Source organism: Natator depressus, chromosome 2 (assembly GCF_965152275.1).
Source record: "Natator depressus isolate rNatDep1 chromosome 2, rNatDep2.hap1, whole genome shotgun sequence".
Lineage (NCBI taxonomy): Eukaryota > Metazoa > Chordata > Testudines > Cheloniidae > Natator > Natator depressus.
The window spans coordinates 59,855,815-59,877,647 of record NC_134235.1 but is presented as its reverse complement, the minus strand read 5'-3'; the positions used below and the strand labels follow the sequence as shown (position 1 = coordinate 59,877,647).

Below are 21,833 nucleotides of genomic sequence, written 5' to 3'. Positions count from 1 at the left end.
GCTCCTGCCCTCTGCCTTGGAGCTGCTCCTCGGAGCCTCTTGCTTGCTGTGAAGGGGAGGAGGGAAGAGAGGGGGGCTAATGTCAGGATGTCCCCCTCCCCCCTACTCCTGCCCCCTGTTTACCCCTTCTCCATATAGAGCAGGGTGGGGACAGGACAGGGCTCAGGACAGAGAGAGCTTGCTGGCCTCAGCTGCTTTCTCAACTTCCTGATTTTTTTAAAGGCAATATACTTAGAATGGGGTCAGCGTACTTAAAGGGGCAATGCACATCTCTCTCTCCCACACACATGGTGTGTGTCTCTGTCTACCATGCTGTCTCCCCTCCCTCCATTCGTGCTGCCTTGTAGAGTGTGAGGCTACATTAACAACAACATGTTAACCCTTGAGGGTTCTGCCAAATGCTAGTTCATCATTTAGCAGTAAGGCATTGCCTGGGAAATATCCCACCCTCTTCCACCCTCTAACTTCACCACCTCAACCAAGCTTCACAGTCATCATTGCTGTGTACAGTATTAAATTGTTTGTTTAAAACTTATACTCTGTGTGTGTATAATATATAGTTTTTTGTCTGGTGAAAAAAATTTCCCTGGAAGCTAACCCCCACTATTTACATCAATTTCCCCATAAGAATTAGATTCGCTTAACATCGTTTTGCTTAAAGTCGCATTTTTCAGGAACATAACTACTATGTTAAGCGAGGAGTTACTGTATATTAAATCTCTTATTCCTTTAAGGGAATACAACGGTTTACTACCTTAAATAGAGTTACCCAGACATTTTCATGTAAACTCACTGGATTAGATAAACCAAGTTTATTAACTACAAAGAGAGAGATTTTAAGTGAGTACAAGTAATGAGGCATAAAAGTAATAAATTATTAAATATTATTAAAGTCATAAAGATAAAACACTTTCTAATGCCTAATTTAACAAACTATATTAGATTCAAGCATAGTTTCTCAACACATGCTTCCAGCAGCATTACTGACCAAACTCTTCAGGTCAGAGCACCGCTCCTAATGTCCAACAGTTATTGCCATTGCCTTCTAAGGTGCAGAGAATAGAGTGGGCAGGGGAAGAGAGAGAGGTGTCTTGGGGTGTTTGCCTTGCCTTTTTATAATGTTTTAGTCTCTCTTTGAAAAGCATTTCCAGCTGAGAACCAGGAGACAGGCAGTCTACTGGAGGAAGGATGTTCCCTGCTGGGCTTTTTCACCTGTGTGAGCTCTTTGTTTTCTTCTTTCCCCTTTTATTGGTTGATGACTCTGTTTACTGTGTTAATGCCAATTAAGACAAGCATACACTTTGTTCAAAACAGGTCTGTTTGACCTGTTTGGTGATATGTGAGTCTGCACATGTATTTTTAACATCATACAGAGGAAATTTATAACTTAACACATAAAGCTGCTATACACATTTTACCATATCACTGATCATCAGATTACGAGTTTTCTAATGAGACCTCACAAGGCATTCCTTGTACAAAGATTATTACAATAGTGTGTGAGGTGTGAACACGGGTATATTCCATCACAATGAATTTCTGTGGAGATGAGAAATAGAAGGAAGCAAACTAGACAGATATGTACAAACTGGACTAGCAATCTTCAGTCTAAACCACATTTAGCTGGAAGGTGCTACATGGGTAAGGTCTTAGTAAAAATATGTTTTTAAATTTAAAAAATTGTAAATATTTGAGTGTTTAGAGTAAGTCACTTTTCCTGATTTGTGCTGCATCCTGTGAAAATCACACTGTGGGATCTGTAGATCTGGATGCAGAAGAGAATAGGAAATAGGCACTTCTGGTGCAGAGTTTAACTCCAGGTCCATGATGACTGACTGGTCTGGTTCCTTCTCCTTAAGTTTGCAGGGGATCTGCAAGAAGAATCTGTGGACCTGAATACTTGGAGAAAGGAGAATTTAAAGTAAGAAACAACATATATGATTTCTGATTACTTGTTAATGTGTTTGTATAACAACATTTATGTGCCTAATGTACAATATAGACCAAACAAATAAAAGTGCAAGCAGCCTACCCCAAGGAGCTTACAAAATAAGATCACAGTCCTGAAGACACGTATGCATATACTTAACTTTATGCATATGAATAGTTCCATTGGTTTTACTCACCTGCATAAAATTAAGAATTAGCATAAGCCTCTGCACGGATCAGGCCTAAATTAGAAAACATAAAGGAAATAACAATTTTAATCTAAATGTTAATCTATGTAACGCCATTTCACTCTGTGTAAAAACTTGACTGACTGGTTGTACTGCCCTTCCCCATAAGGCATTGTCTAGTTAATGCACAGAAATACTGTGTAATTTTTTTTTTTTTCCTATGTGGGTATAACTCTATACTACACAAAAACCTTAGAATTTTTGTTAAAGAATGGCACACTTTTCTGGGCTCTCTAAGTTGTAAAAGTCACAAAATAGTTCATTGTCTCAAAATACTGGAACGTTATTATTAGAAAATTTACATTAACAACATAATACTGTATTTCTTGTGGGCAAGGGACTTTCCATTTTAAAGGGGAATTCAGACAAAAATATTTCTGAAAGAGTTACATTGTTTGTAATGTTACAGAAGAAGGCAATATTTGTCTTTGCTTAGTTTCTTGGCTCCTGGTTTCACTTTTGATAGGTATGATGTCTTTATTATATATGTTTTATCCTTACTTATTTTATTATTACAGCATTCTGGAGCTCTGACCCTAATTCCACCACCTATGATTTATATTAATATATTCTAACATTTTGATAAAAGAGAGCATAGAACTTCGCTGGAAGATGAGACCAGATCTTCTGAAAATGAAAGAGGTTGCCCTTATTTACCTTGATAGGAGTGGTGGCCTTCAGAAATTTGTGGATGATTGCAAACGATATAATGGTACTGTTTGTTCAGTAAACCTTCTATTAATATTGACAGACCAAACAAAGTTGGTTTAAAGAAAAATATACCTTATTTCTATATTTTGTGCTCCAAGACACTTGCTTATTGACTCTCTGCTCTGACAGACTCAAAGCAAAGTTATGCTGTCTATCGATTCATTATTTCGGTAAATCCTTCTGATATTGCTGAGTTGGATGCAGCTCTTGGAAATCAGATTCTGCACAAACCCATGAAAGCTGCACAGATTTTTCAGTCGGTAAGTGAACTTGTATGTTTACAGAGGCAGAAATGTATTCAACATTTTAAACCAAATTTTTCTTTGCAAAATCATTTTTATTTTTGAATTACAGGTCTGTTTCATAGCTATTAAAACACTGTCATTAATTGAACAATTACAGACAGAGGCCCAAGTGAGTTTAAACTTTTTACCAGTTTAGATAAAAATAAAATAATTTTCAAGCAATATTAAGTTGTATTTAGAGATCTTTTCGGTGTTAATTTTTCAGTTTTAATTTTCACTTTCATTCAACAGTCCTATCAATCTAAACAAAAAATAGTTGGAACTTCTTACCCATGCATACTCTGAGTATGACAAGGTGGATATATGTGACTATGAGCAATTTTCACCTTATTTGGCACATCCCTGGAATATGTTTTTGTAACTGTGCACCACATTGGGTTTTGTACGAGTATTTGTCATTTATACTAAACATTTCAAATAAAAAAGATTTTTGTTTTAACGCAACCCTTTTTCTTTCATGAGATTAATATAGTGTTGAAACCAACACACTTGCCTCCTCTGCCAAGTTATGTTCTCAGCCTTTGTGAGTTTCCACTTGATTACATGTCTCAGAGATTTTATATGTCAGAAGGAATAGTGATTGCAATGGGAACTGTAACGAAATACACACAAGGAGCAAGATTCCTTTGTTCTGAGGAAACCTGTCCATTTTCTGAAGGTGAGAAAAAAAAAAATGTAAAATGAGAGAAGTTCTAAACTCAAAAGGTTCTCTGATTGATTAGCCCATTAACTCAAACACATTATTTACACTAAAATCTAAGACAAATTTGGCATTTTCCTGTATAGATTTTTATGTAATTTACACAAAGGAACTGCATATCTAGGATGCATTTTGATGTAGCGAGAGCATCACAACTTTCTGATTTATTCTGGTCAGCGGCCAGATTTACATTACAAAGGGGTTGCCTATATACCAGCAAACTCCCCCCTCCATCCCCTAAGCAGAGACAGCTTATACTGGCAAGTTCTTTTGCCAGTGTAGCTTATTACAGTTCCCTGAACAAAATAAGCTATACTGATTAAAGGACTCTTTTGCTGGTAAACTGTATGTACACTAGGGCTTTTTGCCTGTATACAAATGTTGTAAAGACTCATACCCTAACCAATGTTCTTATACCAGCAAAAGTTTCTGGTGAAGACCTGGCCAGTGTCAGACTCCTGCAGGACTAGATTAGGACTGATTCCTTCACAGCAGTCTAGGATTTGTTAACTTTAATAACTTCTTTGATTTCTATGAGACTACTTTCCCCTGCGTAAAATTACTCTGATGCTTAAGCTTTTGCAGGATTAACCCCTAAAATTGTTTTTTACAATCATAGGGACTGTGAAGGTGTAAAAGAGAAGCTAATTCCCAATGTTAGAATACTCATTTTAGAACATGTTGTAATTATGTTTTTAATCAAGAAGACATATATTAAACATAGAGACCTCATGTAGTTTTGAATGGAGCACATAGGGACATATCATCTCTCTGACTGCTTCTCACAAAACCAGGCTAACATGATGAGGTTAAGAATCTGTAATAAGCAGTTCTGCCATCCAGTGGTAAAACTAAAATCCAGGGATGGCCAAACTGTGGCTCGCAAGCCACATGCAGCTCTTTTACTGTTTAAAGTGTGGCTTGCAAACCCCCTTCTCCATTCTCCACCTACCAGACTGGGAGGGGACTACTCGGGACCTCTGCCTTGCAGTGGGGAGGTGGGGTAGGGGCTTCTGTACAGCAGGGAGGGGGGGGTCTCAGGGCATCAGCCCTGCAGGGCACACCTGCCGGGGCTCGGGGCTTCAACAGGAGTGGGGTTGAAGCTCTGAGCCCCAGCTCTCAAACTTCTGATGATTCTTGTATGTGGCTCGGAGGGCCAGTATGCCATAATTATTGATTTTTATTTGGTGGCGGGGGAGAGACTCCCAAGTCATGAGAGAAACATAGAACATGCAATAAAGCTGTTCATCTTAAGAACAAGAAAATATGACACTTGAGAACTCCTGATTCTCAATTTAATGCTTTACTCACTCTACCACTCTGATTGGGGAATTAAAATGAAGGCTGTGTGCCATTTTTAAAGAGCCAGGAAGTTTTCAGAGCTTATACTTGTTACCACATAGTAAACTGGAATAGGCTGCATTTAAAACCAATTATATATTTTAAGTAACATGAAGTTCATTACAGATTATTATGACTAAATGTGAAGAAATATTTGGCTATATAGTCTATGTAATGCTTTCTATTAGGGTTTAATTATATAAGAGTGCATATACCTGGAGCTACAGAATCTGCAACAGTGAGGAATGATTTTGTATGCAGTTTATGTGCTTCACCACTGCGAGAAGACATGAAATTTAGAGTACTTGGTGGTAAGAATTATGTAGTTTTATTTTTAGTTCTAAATTATCTTTCTACTTTTGATACATTTTTATTTACTTAGCTTATTCTTTAAAGAGTAAAGTACCACTCTTAAGAAATATAACATTCTACACCTGTTTATTTTGTAAGATAAACAGCTAGTTGAAATGATAGATGCAAAAGCTCTGAGTGCTTTCCAAGGATATTCCAACAATAAACCACATTTCAGGATTCAGTCTTTTACAGTTTTCCTAAGAGGTGAGTAGGCTGTGTATTCATCTATCCTAATATAATGATAAAATTGAATGAGATCTATCTGTTTAAACAGAAATGTTTTAGAACTGAATTAGGTTTCAGAGTAGCAGCCGTGTTAGTCTGTATTCGCAAAAAGAAAAGGAGTACTTGTGGCACCTTAGAGACTAACCAATTTATTTGAGTATAAGCTTTCGTGAGCTACAGCTCACTTCATCCAATGAGGATGTAGCTCACGAAAGCTTATGCTCAAATAAATTGGTTAGTCTCTAAGGTGCCACACGTACTCCTTTTTCTTTTTTAGAACTGAATGGTATTCTTGTAAAACGGCTTTTTAATTGGAAGAAATCCTTAGTTTCCTTATATATTCATTTCTCTGGACAAAATCGTGAAAATAATCAACTAAATATAAACTATAATTATGTCATTTTTATTTGAAAAGGAACCCCACATTGTAAGCCAGGCAGTTAAAGACAACACATGTCAAAACATTGGTTCATTCATATTTATTTTGATGTTATTTATAGGGCCCTACCTAATTCATGGCCAGGAAAAACGTATCATGGACCATGAGATCTGGTCTACCCCCCATGAAATCTGGTCTTTTGTGTGCTCTTAGCCTATACTATACTGATTTTACAGGGTCGACAAGAGTTTCTCAAATTGGGGGTCCTGACTCAAAAGGGAGTTGCCGGAGGGCAGGGTGTCACAAGATTATTTTAGGGGAGATAGTGGAATTGCCACCCTTCTGTGCTGCCTTCAGAGCTTGGCAGCCAGAGAGTGGCGGCTGTTGGCTGGGTGCCCAGCTCTGAAGGCAGTGCCCCACCAGCAGCAGCGCAGAAGTAAGGGTGGCAAATGCCATGCCATGCCATCCTTACTTCTGCACTGCTGCTGGCGGCAGCTCTTCCTTCAGAGCTGGGCTCTCAGCTAGCAGCCGCCGCTCTCCATCTGCCCAGCTCAGAAGGTTGCACCACTGACTGCAGCAGCGCAGAAGTAAGGGTAACGGTATTGCAACCACCCACACCCACACACACACACAAAATAACTTGGCGACTCCCCACAACTCCTTTTTGGGTCAGGAGCCCTACAATTACGACACAGTGAAATTTCATATTTAAATAGCTGAAATCGTGAAATTTGCTATTTTAAAAATCCTAGGACCGTGAAATTGACCAAAGTGGACTGCGAATTTGGTAGGGCCCTAGTTACTTAATTAAAATGTCTTGCCAGTTCAGCATTATCTCACTTTCTGTGTAACTTGTTTCTTCCTCCTTCCTCTGGTTATATTGTTTTTCAGTGACTTAACATTTTTTGTAACATCCTTCCTCAATCTAGCCATTTTCCTTATTTTTTCATGATCTCTGGCTTCTGAGGTTTCTAACTTCCATTGCAAACAATACAGTATTTGGAATGTGAAAATTCAACTACAGGCTCCAAAATATTTTTGCAGTATTGTAACCCTTTTCCATTTTTAAAAAATCATTAGTTCTGCTTTGGTGCTTGCTATTTAACATGTTTTTATAAATTCATCTATTTCTTTATATGTATTGAAAAATGTGTGTTAATCCATTTACTCCAAAATAACAAGCAACACAACTAAGTAGTGATCCTGTATGTGTATTATCACAAAGTAAAGCCTTTGGGCTGAATCCTGTGAGGTAATGTGTGCCCTCAACTTCCATCAGCTTCAGTGGGCACTGACAGGACATAGCATCTCACAGCTCAGGCCCATACTAGGTTGCATGTAACTTACATTACAAACCTTACCAAAGACAGTACAGGTTTTGAATGACATGAACAGAAATTTGAAGGTTTCCATATATGTTTTTGCATTTTCTTTTAGTCTATTTATTCTAGGTCCTTGCTTCTGAAGAAGAGTTCTGTATAAGCTTGAAAGCTTGTCTCTCTCATCAACATACGTTAATCCAATAAAAGATATTATCTCACCAACCTTGTCTTTCTAATCTTCCTTTACTAAGGCATTTTGCCATCACATTTACTTGACAATAAGTGATCATGAGAACACTGCAAATCTCAGAACAGAGATCTGAGAGTACAAACATTCTCCTTTGTGTTTCAGTTCAAAACTGCATTATCCATTTTCTCAATAAAAAATCATCCAATGGCTCGTCCCACCCACTTCCCTCACCTGGTGCCCTAAACTGTTATGGATTGTCTACATGCATAGTTCTATTCCCATTCTTCAAGGCTGCATTGAATCAAACTGTTGTGTGTGCTGCTTCCCCTAAATTATATTTTCTAATCTGAACCACTGGTTTAACATATAAAAATGCCTTATGTTAAAATTTTGGATTTTCTAATAAATCCCTATATTTCCATGTATATTTATTTTTTCTAGATGAATTGTCGAACAAAATGAAAATAGGAAACAGGTATAGGTTTATAGGAATTCCGGCGTGCGTACAAAACTGCTCACAAGTTACAGTGTGTATAGAAGTCAACAGTATACAGCTCTGTAGTCCAGAAGGTAAGAAAGCTGTATAGTAAATTAAAATGACTAAAAATATCTATTTTTATTAGATCAAAGGGTTGACCGTTAGTGCAGTCTGCTAGTACATAGAGATCCAGGTTTGGAAACCACTTTGGTACTTTCCATCTAGTAATCCTGAGTATAGGCTTGTCCCAATTGTTTTTTTTGCCAAATATTGCTGTCACTCAATAAAAACACACAATACTATTGTCCACTTCTCTGTCTATTTAGGAAACTACAGAGCATTATTTATTGAGGTGCTTTTCCATTATCTTATTTCTAAGCTCTGCTTTTCATTAGAGGGTATTGTCTCAGTTCAGACCAATGGCAACTGGATTTCGCCTCAGGCTTCCAGTCTCCAGCTATGGCTTTTCTTGGTTGGAGACCTTTGTCTCACTCCCTTCTGATGGGTATTTCCAGGCTGCACAGTCCCCTGCCTTCACTGTGTTATTTCCATCAGAGGCAGGCTGCCCAAGCACATCTGCTTGCTTCTCTTCAGAGATGGTTAACAATGTGACTGCCCACCGTTGTAAGTTATCACACAGTTCTTTCTAAGTAAGTCTGTTTAATTAAGATAGAAAGCATTACAGAGAAAACATATTAAAACAATAAAAGAACCTATATGCATGCTAATAAGCTTACTAGAGATCACTTCATTCCTAACATGCTCTCGGGCAGAGGCAATCCTTCAGTACCTCACCAAAGGCGTTTCCTTGTGGTTTCAAGTTCATCACAGCTTTAGCTCAGAACAAGCACAGAGTCTTATGGGACCTCAGTAGGCCGCGCCCTTCCAATCCTCCCCTAAGGATTGGGGCCTGTCTGTTTGCTGGATCTGGAAGAAGGCACTGAGCCTGTTTAAAACCAGGCTATTTAACCAAAAAATCTTTTATTTTTCTGTTGGTCCCTGGAGAATCCAGTTTGAAGTAGTAGATGAGGAACTTACCAGAGAGTAGCTTCACAAGGGCTAATAACTGAAGGAATTACATTACCTCTCCCATCTCCTAAAGGAGTTACATACAACTCCACAATAACACATGCAGAACTGCATTTTTAATACAATGGCCCCCAAATGTATCAATCCTAACTCAGCAAGATTTAACTTAATTCCATAAAGTTTGTCCAGGATGATGCAAATATTGTCACTGTCACAGGTATATTTAGATTGTATCTTAGATGGCCATATAATTTCAATTTATGTACTGGCTCTCTTACTCAATATATATTAGTGGACACAGTGTCCTTTACCTGTTTAATAATAGTAAAACTAACATTTTAAGCTGTTCACAGTCTGAATTTTTGTTATCCTAAAATAAATTCCAAATATACCTCGTTTAATTTTTTTTTCTGATAACAGGATCTACCTAACGCTGATTTGTTTTAATTATATGAATAGCTCTGTTTAAAAAGTGTTTAAGATATCCTTTTTTTTATATTAGGTACTTCTTGTATCAGTGAGAATTTTAAGTATCTGCTCTCCTTGACTTCAAGTTCATGTTGGAGGTTTACAGCCATACTTGCCAACATCTTTGCTTCTCAAGTTGTCCCACCAGGCACTTACAATACTCTTAAACTGTCCATACTGTTGAGTCTAGTCCAGACGTGTGACAGAGACAGTGAGACAGGAGATTACCTGGATCTTTTGATTGTGACCAGTGACACTCTAATAGCAGATAGGTAAACTGACACCTGTATTTTTTTTATAAGTACATTTGACTTTAAATAAAAGATTTGCCAAGTTTTTATATAGAGAGGCTTGATATTTTCTCAAAAGGAAAACAGAGTTCACACTTTAAATTGTATCCTGGGGTTTTACTCAGCAAAATAACTTTTTTTTAATAAAGGATATAAATTTTTGATTTCTGAGCTCTCCTTTCCTTTGTCATCCATGTGCCAGGTCTTCATTATTATACTGCTGAGAGGGAAGCAAACTACGTGATGGTCATGTGGGGAACGTGCGATCCAGTGGCATTAACTGACTTGCTTAAGTCCATGGAGAAATTTTAAGGCTTTGCTTTTAACGAGTAAAGCATTTAATGATCAATCTTCTAATTAACTTGCTGAATTTCTAGCACCAGTCCTGTTTAGCAGAGGCCTACTATAGTCCTTCTAAAGTTGCTATTCAAAGGACTACAATCTGTGGCTACAAAAGCAAAGATTTGCCCCTCTCAAGCCTTAAGTCACTCTGATATAGCACTTTAGTCTTTTCTAAACTAGCTATTTTGTCAAAAATGTCACTGTTGTGACCTCCAGTTCAGCTCCATCAGTGATTAACAAGGTTCAAATGGCTGTTGGTATTTTTATCTCTGTGTTGTTTTGACTCTGGGTTGCCAGGTGTCCGGTTTTTGACCGGAATGGCCGGTCAAAAAGGGACCCTGGTGGCTCCAGTCAGCACCACTGACCCCGTCAGTGGCACAGTGGGGCTAAGGCAGGCTCCCTGCCTGCCCTGGCTCCGCGCGGCTCCTGGAAGCGACTGGCATATCCCTGCAGCCCCGGGAACAGATGTGATCAGGGAAGTACCGCGTGCTGCCCCTGCCCCGAGCGCTGCCTCTGCAGCTCCCATTGGCCAGGAGCTGCGGAGGTAGCACCTTCAGGTGTGGGCAGTGTGCACCATGCAGAACTGGCTGGCCATGCCTCCACCCTAGGGCCTGGACATGGCAGCCACTCCCAGAAGCTGTGCAGAGCTGGGGCAGTCAGGGAGCCTGCCTTAGCACTGCTGTGCCACTGGCCGGGAGCTGCCTGAGGTAAGCGCTGTCTGGCTGGAGCCCACGCCCCATGCCCCATACCCCCTGCCCCAGGTAAGAACCCCCTCCTGCACCTAACTTCTTCCCCGACCCTGCAGCCCCACCCTCTGCCCCAGGTCAGAATCCCCTCCCGCACCCAAACTCACTCCCAGAGCCTGCACCCAACCCTCGGCCCCAGCCCTGAGCCCCCTCCTGCACTCCAAACCCCTCATTCCCAGCCCCACCTCAGAGCCCGCACCCCCAGCGGGAGCCAGCACCCCAGCCCTGAGCCCCCTCCTGCACTCCAAACCCCTCATTCCCAGCCCCACCTCAGAGCCCGCACCCCCAGTGGGAGCCAGCACCCCAGCCCTGAGCCCGCTCCTGCACTCTGAACCCCTCAGCTCCAGCCTAGAGCCCCCTCCTGCACCTCAAACTCCTCATCCCAAGCCCACACCCCCAGCCAGAGCCCTTACCCCCTCCTGTATCCCAAACCCTACCCCACCCCAGTTAAAGTGAGTGAGGGTGGGAGAGAGCGAGCGATGGAGGGAAAGGGGATGGAGTTAGTGGTTTGGGACAGGGCGTCAGAGAAGGGGCAGGGGTGTTCAGTTTTGTGCAATTAGAAAGTTGGCAACCCTAGTTTTGACCTGAGTGGGTATAGTTGACAGTGGTAAAAACACTGATGGCTGTGCACCCACACCAGTGCACCCACTCTTGCTACTGATGGTGGAGCTGACCTGATGATAGCAATTATGGGAAAGCTTTGATTAAAAAAAAAGTTTAAATAGTCACCCCCTCAGACAGCCACTATTGGACTCAAATTACCTTAGTAATCATCCATATGAATACAACTTTTCTACTGTGCATGTTTGACACAATTTTAAATCTCTATTTCCCCTCCCCCCACACAAACACGATATCATGATGCTTCCTCAAAAAGGCCTACAAACATGGTAAGTGTGAACTTTGTTTTCAGCCATTCGAGTTTCAACTGCAACAAAGGTCAGGAAAATATTCAGGCAATGGGAGAAATGCTTTCCTCACTATCCCATCCTTTCACAAATGATTAAACAAACATGTTTAGCTCAATTTTTAAAAAAATTACCTTTGTTTGAAGCCAAGCATGAAAAGATTAAAACAAATTTTCAGAAGTTATGAGTAACTGAAAAAGAGGTGAGAATAGAAACACCTGCTTAACAATATGTTGCACCCTATGAATGTTTAGTTATTGTTATCTATAGGGTCTTAGAAGTACACATAGCACGTTACAGTCTCCCCCTGAGGCCTTTACTATTCACAGTAACCCACAAGATTATATATAGGATAACAAAGTACCTTACAAATCTCATCTCAGATACTTATATAGCCTCTTTTACTGTAATATCTAAGCATTGCCCAATATTTAAATGCCTTTAATTCTCACAACACTCCTGAGAGGTAGGGAAGTACTATTATCCCCATTTTGCAGTTGGAGAATTGAGGCACAGAGAGACTAAGAACTAGATTGCTAAAGGTATTTAGGTGCCTAAATACCTTTAAAAATCAGGGTGTTAAGTAACTTGTCCAAAGTCACACAGGAAATTTTTGGCAGAGCAGGAATTTGAACCTGGGTCTCCAACCAATACTCTAACCCCTGGACCATCCTTCTTTTCAGACTTTCCTATTGCTCATGCTTTAGTATGCTGAGCTTTGCCCAGCTTGGATTCCATTAGACCGTCAAGATGATGGCATCCTGCATTTTTTATATATATATCATACCATGTCATTTATTAATACTGGGACAAAGCCCACCTCCACCATTTGCAAGCATGAGCAATAGAATCAATGTGGTTCCACTGCATGTGGGAGGCAACATTTGGGCTGCCCACTCTGCATGCCCTAGAACACAGCTCAGTAGAGGAGGGCCCTGCACCCATGCCTCAGAGTCTTTGGGTCCACTTCTATGTAGATTGACAGCCCTTTCCCCAGTCACCATACATGAGGCAAAATGGTCAGGACTACGGCAGTAGAGGCTTGATCCTGCACTCTTTAAAGTCAGTGGTAAAACTTCTATTGCCTTCAAAGGGACAGAATCAGACACTAGCAATGTGGGAAGATAATTCAATCCCTCCTCTGACCCAACTCAGAATTTTGCCTTGTATGCTAGACCAATTTAAGAATAGTAAATTAGAATACAGATGGAAGTTATGCTTCTTCATGTAGTTAGTGCTACTCGAAGGAAACTATTAAAGATAGAGGAGCAACTATTTCAACTAGTGCCCCTTTTGTGGTTACGTAAAGGAAACCCTGGGTTTTACCTTAATATTCAGAAATATTTTATACTCCTATAAATTTTTTTTTCTTTCTAAATGTTCTACCTTATTCAAATCAAGTGCCAATGTGTGCGCTTTTAATACCAATTTTATAAATACCATTAGTTTTTGTAAAGGGAAAATAATTTAACTAAATTTTTTGCAGGTGTTGCAAATTGCTGACAATTATTTTTTCCCTAGGCTCTTGAATTACAGTGTTTGTCTTGTAGCCCGTGGCATACGGCACCCAGCATCTAATGACGTTTTTCCTACTGTGTCCAAAGATAAGCATGGAACTGGAACTGCTAGCATTCAGGCTTGCAGTGCTCTGCTGGCCAAAGGTGGTATCTGCTTCATAGGAGATTTGTTGTCACATAAAAAGGATAAACTTGAACTTCTGCAGTCAGGTAACCAGTACAAAGCCATTGTGCATATACTGAGCAATCAGAAGAGGGAAGAAATCAGTGCTAGAGGAGAGACAAGTAGAGCCAGGGCTAGACACTGGGAGAGGTGGGACCACCAGGCCGCGACGAAGTTAGTTTCTTCAATTTGTTCAGGGGCCTTTAATTCCTAACTGCAACTCTACTCTCATGCACTCTTGCCAGGGATGTTATTATTTCTCCCTAACTGCTGAGAAAATCACCTTCTCCATCATCAGAAAAATCTCATATATGCCATAGATAGGGGGAAAAGTGAGTGGATATTAACAGTACTGGGGAAGATTAATGAGATTTTTACATGAGTGGATCTTAAAGGAAGGCATGATAGGATCACAGGCTTACTAGGGCAGAAGAGCTACCTACTACATTAACTATTTTTAAATTATAGAAAACTAGCTTATGCAGGATACAAGTCCTGGCACTGGAGAGCCCTCAAATTATATTTAGGAGTTGATGCAAACTAAGCACATTTTCGCATGGCGTGGTAAGTTTTAGAGAGAAAGCCTGTTCTTGAAGATGAAGCACTCCTTTGTCTGTATCACAGCTATAGTAATTTGAACAAAGCAAAACAACATAACCCTCTGTTTTGTTTAACTTACATACAGACCAAGGGTGGTATCTTAGCGCTAGTTAGTTTACCAAGAGAGTGTGTTACACTGCCTTGTATACAGCTAGCTAACTGAATTAGTTGGATGTAAGTAAAAAAAAACTAGGAGTACTTGTGGCACCTTAGAGACTAAAATTTATTTGGGCATAAGCTTGCGTGGGCTAAAACCTACTTCATCGGATGCATGGAGTGGAAAATACAGTAGGAAGATATATATACACAGAACATGAAAAAATGGGTGTTGCTATACCAACTGTAACAAGACCAATTAATTAAGGCTATTATCAGCAGGAGAAAAAAACCTTTTGTAGTGATAATCAGGATGGCCCATTTCAGTTGACAAGAAGGTGTGAGTAACAGTAAGGAGGAAAAAAAATGAGCATGCAGAAATAGCTTTTACTTTGTGTAATGACCCATCCTTTTTGCAAAGTGGACTAGATGGCATGTTCTTGTCACAGGGATATGAAAATCTTTAGCTGGAGAGTACAGTGGTTCTTGCATGCATGAGTATTTTCTCCACCCCCCTGCACTAAACGCATTAGGATTACTTTTACAATTTTCTATCAGTTACTTTGAAGAGATCCTGACTTTTCCATAAAAACTAAGTACAATATGTATTTGGAATTATTCTCAGATCCTGTAACCGGGATTAGAGATTTAATGTTACATTACAGTAGTTTAAGTAAGTAACATGTTTGTTTGACCTGATAGTGCTGGAGAGCAGAACCACTACAGTATTTATTCCTGGAAAGAAGTATGGAGAAGATGTTGACCAGCAAGTTATTCTTCCAATTCAGACCAGTTTCTGGACTTTTGTAGATGAGGATTCGTCTTCCAAAAAATATGTACAAAAGGATAACACTCTAATTGGCAAGCTGGTAAAACATATACTTTGTTATGGCAAAGTTATGTAACATGTCTGGAGATGTAAACAATACTACATGTAAAACAATGGAAACAAACGTAAATAGGTGACATCTCTGCAGAAGCCACAGTGAAGTCACTTTAAAGCCCATATCCTCTAAAACAGGCCAGCTTTTCTAAACATGAAGCCTTTATTTATACAAGGGTTTATGCTGCTCCTACAGCCTTTGAACAAACAGGATTGTAGAGGGTGTCCATGTGTGACATTGGACTACCCTATTCCCCCCCCCCCATAGTAATTTCACTCAAAATACCTTTGCACTTGCACACCTATCACAGAGGGGAAGAGCCTGCCATGTTCTCTACAGTATACTCAGAAGTATACTGATTTTTTTATGTTGATTGAAAAATAAGCAGTTGAGCTTTTCAGTCATATTGCTTTGGGTTTTATTCTGTTTAGGACTTGAGATCAGTATCAGCTAACCTTATGGATGCTTTTGGGCTGTTGATACACTGCAATGAATTATCCTGCCAACTAACTCTTCCTCTTTTGGATCACATCGTGAAAAAAGCCATTGATCCAGAAGAAGTACCTTATATGATCTCCCAGCAGTTCAGAACACAAGATTATGAAGAGGTAACTAGCTCTAGTTCAGAACAAAATTGTATTTGATAATTTAGCACTATTACTTGGCGTGATGTAGTTTTCCTGAGATGACTTGTATACTTCCAGCCCTGCAGATATTCACTTACTATTCCATGCCCCCTTGTGCTCTCACTGAAGTCAACATGAGTTTTGCCATTTTCATTGATAAAATCAATTTCCCATCTATAAATTAGTGGTGTTTTCTGAACATCTATCTAGTGGGGTAGCACCCTCTTTGTATCTGTTCTGCAAAGTACCACCTCAGGACTAAATATGTTGTTGTAAGTAGTATTAAAATCATGTTATTTCCAGAAGAACCGCTTTCTGAGGGCACAGGGATGTGTGCGCACCTCTTCCAGGAAGGAAAATGCAGGTATATATATATAATATAATATATTATATATAATATATTATATTATATATAAGCAAAACAGTAATGACTATTTAATATTTTTTAAAAAAAGACAAAGGCTGACTTATGAATATTCACAGCAGCCTAATAGTGCAGGATGGACACTATAGTTACTGAATTGAACATGGTCCAACTCTCTAGTGACCTGATGCACATTTGATACTAACAGAATATTCATGTTCCTGCACCATTCAAGGCACTTCAAAACGTAAAACTTTAATTGCAATTAATCTGATTTCACCCTAAATCACAGTAAGAAAATGTCTATTAGCAGGAAAAATACACTTTGAAAGATGCTAATGTATATGTGACAAACAACTTCATTGTATCTTCTATATACCAGGTTGCTTTTTGGGGTTTCTACACTAATTTTTAAATACTACTGACATATCACAGGCTACCACTGGCATCAGGAGCTACACAGCTCCTTTGTTGTTCAGTCAGATTCTCATGGTAGCAGTACAAGTTCCAGCAATAGCAGATGCTCAGTAAATCAGTTGAACTGACCATTGTCTGGCTGAGAGCTAGTACTTAAAATTTAAACTAGAGGTAATCTGACTGTCCAGTGCACTGAAATCAGCAACAGGTATCCCAAGAGAGCGGCCAACAATATGGGGAAATATTTTTAAATCAAAGTTTGGTTAACTATTTGCATTCAGGGGGATAGAAATTTGGTTTTAAAAGTTTAACCCTGAAACGTCATCCAAATTCAGACCTGGTGCAAGCGAGTTCACTTCCAGTGACCTCATCTCTTGCTACCATGATTGAATTTGGCCCAGTTTCATAATTATAGGCTAACAAACAAAACATGCACAACTAATGTCCTAAATTACATGTATAGATTAAAAATAAGGATAGTATGCAAATCTGAACAAAAACTTATGTTCAGAGTTTAAACCCTTCTCATACTAAAAATTAATCTGTTTTGTACACATCTGAAGCCATTTATATACTCTCCTTTTAAAGAGCCAAACTATTAAACTTCATTTGGTCTCTTGGTTTTTTGAAACAATAGTGTTGATAAATGTAATTTTAAAAAAAGTAGATCTTCAGTATGCAGTGTGAACAAGATTGGAACCTTTCTATTAGTATAGTGCATGTTTATTTCAAATGAATATTTCAGTACACTAGAGAATATTTATTTAAAATGATTGAGGGAGCTTCTAGCATATTTGTTTAAATTTAATAGATTAGTGAACAAATTACTTGTTTCTATACCTGAGACACCATATTGCTGTGTAAATGGTCATAATCCTTTCTAAATATTGTGTTAATATGGAAAATATTGTCTAGATATATTAATACTATGCAACTGATATGAATATCAAAATGAGCTTTGGTTGTAAGTTTTCAACAGTATTCCTTAAATATTTAAAATTTATGCTGTTTTTAGCTTATCGTATTTGCTAAGAATTTGCAAGTAGAACTCAGTTCAGAAGCAGAAAGACTCATTCATGGCTACTACCTAGCAAGTCGCAGAATCAGAACAGATTCTATTCATGGATCAAAACTATCAACGTCTGCACTGAAAATCCTGTACGTTTTAATTTTCCTAATTATATTGCTTAGCTTCTTCATGCCTACTTGGGAGATCTTTGCATACAAAGGCCTTCAAGTTTTCCATCTAGGCCTGTATAGTAGTTTACACAGAATTTATAATTGTAGGATGTTCAGGTTTCCTGAATTTCTCAGAATATCTCCAGAAATGTCTATTTGAATAAATTTGCTCATTTGCCAGGCATGAAAAATAATGGCTATTTAAAAGCCAAATCTCAGTTAGAGTAATAGTACTGACACAAATCTACAAAAATAAAGAAACTGAGTTGATTGTTGCAATATCCTTAATTCAATACCTTAGTGCTTGAGCAATGCAATAGTTATGGTCCCCTACTAGTTTCATACAATATTGTGGGACAAGTGATGCACAAAATAGTTGTGTACATATTTGGCTGTGATGGAACAATCAATATGTAACTTTGCCCACTTGAAATCATTTGAGTACCCCCCACAGTATTTAAGCCTGTAAAACTTGGCTATGGTATGGAAAATAAACTAAACTACAGCGATACTATTGATTGCCCCTATAGTTAGCTTTTTATGTAGTCATTGCAGTGTACACCAATATATTGTGTAATATACTGTTTGAGACACTGACATTTTTGTCTTTTAGGGTTTCATTGTCCGAAGCACACACTAAGCTGAGTTTAAGGAGGAAAGTACTTGAGGAAGATGTGTTGATTGCTGTCTTGTTATTTGAATCATCTGTCACTTTAAAACACGGTAAAAATAACTAAGTGTTAACTGACTGGATGTTAGTTAGTTAGTATTAGGTTTAAATGTGTAGTTTTTTTTATATTTGTTCACTTAACATTAAATTTAAACACAATTAAACTAGATCAAAGATCTAATCAAGTTTGAATTAAGGCATCTCAAATTTGGATAGAAATACCTGTGTTTTCTTAGTTAAAGCACTGTTTCCATGCTAAGAGTAAAGTAGCAAAGTTGACTTGATAGGAAGAGAATGCTAAAGCAAAACACCACTCTGAGAAGCAAGAATTATTTTGGCTGTACCCGGCTTCTCAGACAACATTTACAGCTTTCCTCCTACTCATTCCCTAATTAGAAGGGTGGATCTACCAAAGACACTCTAGATACCTCATATTAATGGTGTCAGGAGCTTAATATTGATGAATTGAAATTTATGACATAGCATTACATTTCAAAGGCAATAAGCACCAGCCATTTTAGACTTAAAATCAATTTTTCTTCTCCATAGCAAGAGATTTTTTTCAAGTTATAACAGTAGAGGGTGATAGTCCCAAGGTTTCTTTTACAAAAAAGATCCGATATATTGTAACGTTAGGAAAAATTCCTTCTCACCTGGGAATTTCCTGTCATGAGTCCTGATCCTGCAATGAGCTCCCTGTGGCAGTAGAAGGATCATTAAAAGATCCGAGTGTCAGAACCTACATGTGCAAGAGCTTAATGGAGTATCTTACCTGCCTCTTGGAATTTCAAGGCAGATTGCTATTGAGTTGAACTAAATTCAAACCAGAAGTGTAAAGCTCATATCTGATACCAAACCCACAGGAGCATTTTTTAAAGAGACAGAAAATTAGAGAACAAGGTAGAAATATTATTTTATAACATGTGGTTAGTGTTCTTTCCATAAGTCATCCTTTCAAATGTCACTAAGATGAAGCAGAACAGTTGGGCAAGAGGATTTTCCAGGAGTGTATGGAATCTATTAACATAACATTTTAAATTCAATTATTCTTTGTGTAGGTGCCTCTGTATTTTGTGTAGCTCCAAATGCAGTGTTTCCATTTGACCTCATTGATGAAAACTCTCTGCAGCAAAGAGATGTTTATCTGATGCAGTGCCATCAGCAACTGTTACAGTTTATTGCCACATATGGCCCTGGAACACATGTTACTACTAGTGAAGAATAAAGAACCCATTCTGAAAGGAGAGCTTGTTCCTACTTCAAAGTTTTGATTTTTTTGGAAAATGTAAACAAATTTAAAGTTTTAGAGTGATGCTACTGCAAAATGTATATGAAAATTGATGTTTTATGAAATTGCTACTCCTATGGATAAAAGTTTGTAACCAACTCAAAATTAAACAATATTACACGTTAAGTTTCTCAGACTGAACATACCACTAGACTGGTGGCTTCTCAAAGCTGTGACGTCTAAAGATAAGATGACCCAGAGAAGAAAAGCAAAGCACCATACTCGTGCTGCTTGCTGCTGGAAATATTAAGTAGGTGACAATGCTCATGACCCCACAAATATTAAAATGTACCAAGTGAATGGTAGTGAGAAACTTATATTAGGAATAAGAGGAAAACAAAAGTTTAAATAAAAATGGTTTAAAAAAAAAAAAGAACCACCGCTGCTGTCAAATGGCTTATAATCTAAAAAGTAGTTTGTAGAACAATTTATTCAGAGTCTAGTGATTAAACTTTGTCTGCATTCTGTGGGCTGTTTTGCTGCTGTTCTTTCAACTACACATGTCAAAAGTGCTTCGTAAAAACTGTGTGTATGCACATACTAAATGTTTTTAAACAACTATCTTTTTATGCAGACACGTTTAGAGGTATGATAGCTATTTTATTATTTGTATTCCAGTAGCGCTTAGAGGCCGTGAAGTGAAGTGAGGGCCCCATTGTTTGATTAGCACCTAATAGGAGACAGTCCCGGCACTGAAGAGCTCATACGCTAGTCTAAACAGAAGAGACAAAGGATAGGAGGGGAAACGGAGGTGCGAAGTAACTTGCCTACTAGTCATGACCTGTATGACAGAACCCAGGTCTCCTGACTCCCTGTCCAGTACCCTCAGCCACTAGACAGTGCTGCCTCTAGTAATTAGAATGACAAGTTATTAGTCTTAGTGAAAAGTCATCAAGACAAAAACTGAAACTCACTTCCACATTGGACCACAAGAAGCTAATTAAATTTATGCTTTTTCAGGTCAGGTCATACCTGTATGTAATGTACATGCCTCTCGCAGATTCTTTGGTGCAGAAAGACAGAACACCCTCATCTTTTCCCGGGGTTCACAGGGCTTCTTCTCACAACATGCCTGAGAAGTAGATGTAGTGAAGGGAATCAGTTTCAAACTCAGAAGGAATGAGAACTGAATTGTATAGATATAATGAAAACAAAAAAAAAAATGCACTGGAAAAGAAGTGAAATGTAGGTATGAGGATACTGTGTGAAACCAACTTTTTGCAGAGATTGATGTTCATTGCTGAAGCCCAACTTGCCAGAAACATTGCAAGATTGAAGAAAATGATATAAAAATGGACACAATGTTGAGGAAACTGGAAACAGATGTAATGTTGAGGAACTGGCTCAGATTAGTGAGCTTTTCATTTGATGTAAAAAAGGTTATTCATATAGAAGTGTGGAGTTGTTGCCAGCATGTTAATGTAAATGCAAGGTTAGACTTTTTATTTAAACAAAAACAAAAAAATTGGGTCTTCTTAGAACTGCATAGCAGGCTATTCTCACTATGAGGGGAGGTAGCTATAACTGAGTAAACATTGTGCCTTTGGAGAGAAAATGTCTTGTGATTGGAAGATTTTCTTGGTAATAGATTAGTAATAGTACCTTGAATTTGCTTTTGAATTTTCCCTTTGCCTTTATAAATGATTAAGTCAGCATCACACAATTTGGTAGTTTCAGGATTGTTTACTGCAGACAGGGGACTGCATTACAAAATCACCATCATATCTTACATGCTTGTCGTCAGACAAAGCAAAAGGACAAGATCTCAATGGGTGTGAACACATTTACCCTCTTCACCCCTAGTGGTGGTCCCGTCAACTCAGGCTGGGATTAGGAAAGCTCATATTGCTACTGCCCACATTATGCCTGGCCACTGGATAAAAAGCTTCCAGCACTAGAGCTGTCAATCTAGCATTTTTTATGAGCTAAACATTTACTTTTGAAAGACTGATTTAATACACTTGGGACAGTAGATTAAATGTAATTGCTTTTAAATCAGAAATCGACAGGGTTACCATGTATTTTAGAGTTGAGATGAAAGCTGATACTAAGAATTCTCTCAAA

General features: G+C 38.6%; 1 protein-coding gene and 1 long non-coding RNA gene across 2 annotated transcripts in view; one reads left to right on the top strand and one right to left on the bottom strand.

The window, feature by feature from the left end:
• Positions 1 to 976: 976 nt before the first annotated feature.
• Positions 977 to 21,833, bottom strand: part of LOC141982320 (uncharacterized) — a 29,531-nt gene continuing 8,674 nt past the window's right edge. The window contains exons 6-8 of the long non-coding RNA XR_012638027.1: positions 20,742 to 20,841; positions 2,127 to 2,171; positions 977 to 1,899 (exon numbers count right to left, since the gene is read on the bottom strand). This is a non-coding gene — a long non-coding RNA (uncharacterized LOC141982320). The remainder of the gene's footprint in view (positions 1,900 to 2,126; positions 2,172 to 20,741; positions 20,842 to 21,833) is intronic.
• On the top strand, positions 1,262 to 20,946 carry MCMDC2 (minichromosome maintenance domain containing 2). Its single transcript, XM_074944287.1, has 15 exons — positions 1,262 to 1,921; positions 2,696 to 2,889; positions 3,018 to 3,148; positions 3,243 to 3,302; positions 3,656 to 3,851; positions 5,423 to 5,545; positions 5,685 to 5,792; positions 8,146 to 8,274; positions 9,714 to 9,951; positions 13,487 to 13,692; positions 15,044 to 15,210; positions 15,657 to 15,833; positions 17,648 to 17,790; positions 18,425 to 18,534; positions 19,540 to 20,946. Exons 2-15 carry the CDS (start codon positions 2,790 to 2,792, stop codon positions 19,704 to 19,706), a joined length of 2,055 nt encoding a protein of 684 aa, XP_074800388.1. The 5' UTR covers positions 1,262 to 1,921; positions 2,696 to 2,789; the 3' UTR covers positions 19,707 to 20,946.

What these genes read in the sequence shown, in the direction of transcription:
- MCMDC2 (XM_074944287.1), top strand. Translation starts at nt 2,790, where the DNA reads ATGAGACCAGATCTTCTGAAAATGAAAGAGGTTGCCCTTATTTACCTT. An exon ending in ACACTCTAATTGGCAAGCTG is followed by an intron (nt 15,211 to 15,656) that starts GTAAAACATATA and finishes TATTCTGTTTAG; the next exon opens with GACTTGAGATCAGTATCAGC. An exon ending in ATCTGTCACTTTAAAACACG is followed by an intron (nt 18,535 to 19,539) that starts GTAAAAATAACT and finishes TTCTTTGTGTAG; the next exon opens with GTGCCTCTGTATTTTGTGTA.